A 6,000-nucleotide genomic window follows, 5' to 3' on the forward strand; every position below is an offset into this window, starting at 1 on the left:
CAAAAGAGTTTACAGATTTGTCCATGCTTTTCCGCTCAGTAAGATCATACACTCTATCAGATTGATAGTCAACAGCATCAATTAATACATTACCATCGTTACCCAAGCCATCATTAATTATCATATCAGGTCTGGTACCAGTTCTGGCATTGAAATCTCCAGTTATGTGCACTTTACGATTTGATCTATAATTTATAATGGAATCTTGCAGAATTTGAAACAAATCTATTTCTTCTGTGTTATTTTCGCAGAAAATAATTTTTCGGCGGGAAAGTAACAAAAAACAATGTACCTATAATATTTTTTATTTTTTTCAAGTTTTAACCATATTACGCTTTCGTAAATATTTTCAACTATCGATATATTGTGTTTTAAGCAATTTTTATAGAAGATAACAATACCCCCACCGATACCAGTTTTCCTCGGAAAGACATATTTACAATAACCATCTAACTCAAATTCGTCTTTCTCAGATAACCAACATCCACCGAGACACATGATGTCATACTTGTTGATAATAATTACCAATGTTCCACGACAGTACCGACAGGCCTCGCTCAGCCGTATACGGTTGCGCGTCACTCTCCGCTTGATCCTATGCACGATGATCCGAGTTACCTGCAGCAGCTGTAGCCGCGTAACTGGCCGCCGGGGCCGACTGTCCCACCCTATTGCCAGAAGCCTCGTGATCACCATCATGCAGTTTGCCATTTACATACAGCCTGTCTCTTACAAGTCTGACGGAGGGCTTTTCTCCAGAACTTTTGAGACGCTTTATTACAGGATAGAGTTTCTTACGGCGGTCCTCAATAACGGCGGGAAACTGTTCATGGATACCAAACGGCGTACCTTGTAGTTTGTACGAATTGTTTGTCACTCTTTGGAGGTCCTGGTAGTGGATGAACCTAGCTACAAATTGGTCTTTGTTTTTCGCTAACATGTTTTCCAAATCTATGGATCTTAAGCTCGTAGAATATGAAGTCACGTAGTTTATCCTCCGTCACTTCTTCCCTTGGTTGCCACCAAGACCTGTGAAGACCAAGTTGTTCTTCATAGAACGGCACAGCAAGTCTGCACTGTGTCAGATTGTCTGTTTTGCTCATCAATCATTCCCTCCATCTTGTCATTAACAGCGTCCATTTCATCTTCTTCTTAGTTTAAAAAAGAAAGCAGGGCTAGACCTGGATTCGAACTCATTGGAGAATTTCTACATTTATGACAGTGCTCAAGGGTCTTATGCTGTCATTGTGACTTACCCTGCTCCTTCTTTGAGAACGTGAAACTTGCTTAAATTGACTAGAATAATCACACTTATCGGTGTTTATGGATACACGGTAGTCTAGTTGTAGAACGCCAGGCTCGTGACCGAAGGGTTGCGGGTTCGAGTCACGTCACGGCACTGTGTTGTATCTTGCAGCAATATAATTTACAGTCTACTCAGCTGTAAATGAGTACGTGGTTGGGCAGTGCTAGAATTGTAGAATGCAACCAAAAATGTTTTAATCTTATTACAGTCAGAAGCATAACAGATGAATGATTTCCAATCAGAATCTGCTAGTGTCTTTCTGGGGTAGTCGGAGACCTACCATGACGTGACGTCAAAATTAAATTATGATGGATATTCCCCAAATAGTTTTCAAATGACGGTCGCCGATTGGCCGGAACTGTTTACCATAGAAAACCCGATCTTTTACCTGCAAAAATGACTGTTCGACCATTCTGTAAAACAGATTGTTGAAAATGTATTTTAAACCAAATGATCAGATCACAAAGTACGATGAAATAAATTCTTTTTTTTTTACATTTTTTTTTACTTAAATCTAAGGACTGAACTGTTTCTTTTTAATTTTTATGACGGTGTGCAGAACAATTTCGTATGAATATATTCTCACAGATTCATCATGGAATATTTTTGAACGGATCTCTGTTGCATACCATAAATGTGAAAAAGGTGTTTTCAAATCTTAAAAAAAGACTGAAGATTGAAATCAGAAACAATTTAACAGTCATAACAATCTATGAGTATAACATGAATTGATGACAACTTGTTAAAATAGAGATATCAAAAATTATTGAAAATGGTATGATAACAAACCGTAATACAAACTTATGTATTTTACCAGAAAACAAATAAATAAGAATTTAGAACATTAAATTTTCTTTCTGCATAAATATTGAAGAAAGTGTAACAGGGTTTTAAATATATGTCCAATGCAAGTTTTGTCGATCAGAATATGATGGCAATGTTGTGTATAAAGTTTAATCATTTTGCAAAATAATAGTTAATACAACAGGCATGGGCGGATTGGTCGAGTGGTTTACATTCCAGCCTTCCAAGCATGCGGCCGGGGTTTGAGCCCCGAAGTCGTCGTACACATGGATATTCAGAGAAAGTGTTTTGCTCTTGCCCACACAACTCCAACAACCCAAATTGAGTATAAAATGGTCTGGGGTCGATGTTGCGGTATCTGTGCTGTAGCATTCAAGTGAGGTGATACTATAAATGATGCCGTTGGAAGCACGGTCCCACTACAAACAGAACACAGTACATCTCAAGCACACACAAAGGCATACACACAAATGGAAGATATTAGCCAGGTGGCATAGGACTAGAAATTAGCGCATTATAAGGCAGCTTCTGTGAATTCCTCAAATATTGTATTGATTAATGTTTATGCTAATTGTATTAATTGTATATCTATGTAGTATAAAGCGCTTTAGAGTGACCGATGTTAGCTAGATATGGCGCTATATCAAATGTATATATATTAGTCCTTATTTTCATATCTTCCTGTGTCAACGTTTTATATTTATACTGTTTTTAAGAATTAAAAAATATCTATGATTCCTTTTGTACTTTCAGGTCGAAGAAACCAGTATGAATTTATTAAAGACGTTTTGTATCTTTGTGGTTATCACTGGATCTGTCGGATTTATCTACTTCCGGTATTCGTCTCGTGCATTTAGTTATTTGTTTAAGGAAGAAGATGCAAGACAATTCCAGCAGGATTCAAAATATGTTGAACCTTACAGAAAGCAACCCCCACTAATTACAATGTTTACGTCATGGATGACCTTCCCTAAGAGATTCAAAGTGTATAACAGCACTTTACGTAACTGGCCTCTACTACAACCTCATGTGAACATCATACTGTTCACCAATGATAAAATTCCGGACAAATATAAACAGTTAGGATGGATGGTGCTACCAGTTAGACGACAAGTCAACGGCCACCCCGTTCTTAAGGATATGTTCATAGAAGCCATGCAACTGCAACCAGATTCAAAACTATATGGATTTGCTAATGGGGATATACTTTTTACTGATTCTTTCATCAAAAGTTTACAGGAAATTACAAATTCGTCTTTAGTTGTTAATCGGACATATATGGTAGTGGGTCGCCGGATGGACACGCCGAATGTCACACTCAAAGAAGCAAGTTCTTGGAAGAATATTGAAAGAGCTGCCAAGAGAGGAAAGTTGATGAATGAATGGTTGGGAATCGATTACTTCATTACATCCCCAAACTACCACTGGAAAGATATACCGGAAGTTCAAATCGGCCAAAAACTCTATGATAATTGGCTGGTACGGGACGCTCGGAAAATGGGTCACGGGGTCATTGATGCTACAAGCACTCTTCTAGCAGTTCATCAAAATGCACCCTACCCTGCACGCCACGGGAACATGAATCAAAATCATAAATATTTTACCGAATCCTATCACACTATATATCAGCAGGGAGTAATCGCGTGCTGCAGGTTTCACACAATGTATACGAATAATACAATAAAGATTCGGAGACGGAAACACATACCAAGACAATGCACATTGTGATAAAGATGTAATAGCTTGGTTCAGTTCCCTCCTTGACGAAATGCTTCAATCAAGTGTGTTTTGCATTCGGTTTTATTTTCAATCAATGTTCATAGTAAGGATGTATTCGACATTTATCCTTGGTATATACATGTTCGAATGCTTGTTGATTTTCTAATGAATTTGTTCTTCATTTAAATCAATTTCCATCACAGACTTTTTTCTTATCTTTGATATAATCTTTGTTTCTATTAATGTTAGTAATAACTGTGAGATAGTGTAACCGCTTTTTAAGATAGGGCAAATTCAGTCGGGAAAAACAGCTTACATGCGTCTGTCGGCAGACAATTCTGCCAAAAGACGTCGGCGTTCGAGTGAGTTCTTCTTTGCGGACTTTGTTAAATTATTTTTGTACTTTTTATAAGATGCATGAACTGATATATTACAGATGTTAGATCACCGTAACCTTTGTGCTTAAAATGGATTTCTGATATTATGCTCAGTGTTCATAACCCCTACGAAGTTAGCATTATTAAATTCATGCGCGCCTGTCATGGAAAACAAACATATGATGACGTGTATAGTATTGACACTGGCGAGCCTATTTCGAGTCTGGGAGAAAAGGAATCAATATACAGGAATGTGATCCAGACTCTTAACCGCTGGTTGAGATTTCCCTGTCTATGGAACTGACCCATGTAAGATTATATTAATCAACGCCCTTACACCGCCGTAGAGTTACGCCCCCTCCTCTCACATACTTCCGCCGTCACAACCTTACACCCTACAAAGAATAAAAACGTTTACCATCACAACTTCTACTACTGGAAAACAACTTCTCTCCGTCCTTCGCTACGTTTATCCACTCCCGTAAAATTATATTATACCTCTAGTCCTTCAAAACGTTTACTTCCACAATCATAGGACCTTTTGGCACCACACGCTTTTACCCTTATTTTACATATACCATCATACTGTATACTATGACGTTTTAGCAGAAGTAAAATGTTCGCCTTTTTCGGCCTCCGCCATGCGGTCGAAATTATCATGACAGCGACCCTAAATCAGTAAATAGCGTTCCGTATATTGCAATAACATGTGAAGGGCGAAATTAACACGGGATTAACATGGCTATATAACCGATAAAGGGCAAATATTTGGCTGGGCGAAAGTTTCCATGTATACAGTACATTGCAGTAATATAAATCAATAAATAAATGAATCTTGCTTCTTATTCCCGCAACCTACTCTTACTTAAACGGAAACTTCCCGCGTCTATTGCATACACTGCATTCCACATGTTACACCGTCAATAACTATATCCCCTTCTTACACCTTGTCCCATTATATTGCCAACGGGTGAACCAGTTGTTGCCATTACCATTAACTCTGAACGTTAAGCAGGGAATAACAACTACATTTTAAAGGACTTTTGTATTCCAGGCCTGGGGACAGATCCCATTACCTTTCCCACCTAGGTGAACGTTCATCATTAAAGCCAAAAGGAAGATAGTTTCAAGCAATGCGCTTGGAAATATAAGGAAGTTAGAATAAGTGGCATATAAAGATACAAAATATTACAATGAATGCAGTAGATTTATTTTCGTTGCTTTCGTGTTCCCAAACAGAGTAAACCTGCTTTATCCTACTGCATGCCTTAAGACGCGACTACAAAAGTGTTAATCAGTTTCCACCAATCTCGTGTCGATGTAGACATACATTTTATTTTACCTGTTAATTTTAAAATATATTCACTTTTTGCTTTCCTAATGACATCGACACATGTATTTCTCGCCTGTTTAAATCGCTGCCAATGATAAGGATAGAGTGTGCGTTTAGCTTTTTCGATGTAGTCTCTTCCGAACCCTTATTAATTTCCTAACTTCATTATGCATCCATGGTGGTTCATTATGTCTTATTAAACGATTTTATTATGAATACATTTTTGTGTGGCTTCTAAACTGATAGCATGCGAATGCGAATTCATCAATGGCTAAGTTTTCAAGTGGGCCATTCCAGTCAATATCATTTAAACTATCACAAAACATTTTATAATCTGCATTCTTATATAACCAAATATGCCTTTCAGTATTTGTATTAAAAGTATAACGACCAATATCTAAGAATGTGTAGATGGGACAGTGATATCTAGTATCAGCAGGTAAAAACGATTCGCCAACAAA

The 6,000-nt window shown here is 37.6% G+C and overlaps 1 protein-coding gene across 3 annotated transcripts in view; it reads left to right on the forward strand.

The window, feature by feature from the left end:
* LOC110455141 overlaps nucleotides 1-5,735 on the forward strand; it is a 39,377-nt gene extending 33,642 nt beyond the window's left edge. For all 3 annotated transcript variants that reach the window (XM_021505094.1, XM_021505093.1, XM_021505092.1), the window contains exon 2: nucleotides 2,864-5,735. In XM_021505094.1, the coding sequence (XP_021360769.1) occupies nucleotides 2,879-3,838 (960 nt within the window). In that variant the 5' untranslated portion in view covers nucleotides 2,864-2,878 and the 3' untranslated portion in view covers nucleotides 3,839-5,735. The remainder of the gene's footprint in view (nucleotides 1-2,863) is intronic.
* The last annotated feature ends 265 nt before the right edge of the window (nucleotides 5,736-6,000 follow it).

Source organism: Mizuhopecten yessoensis, unplaced genomic scaffold (genome assembly GCF_002113885.1).
Source record: "Mizuhopecten yessoensis strain PY_sf001 unplaced genomic scaffold, ASM211388v2 scaffold8149, whole genome shotgun sequence".
Classification (NCBI taxonomy): Eukaryota; Metazoa; Mollusca; class Bivalvia; order Pectinida; family Pectinidae; genus Mizuhopecten; species Mizuhopecten yessoensis.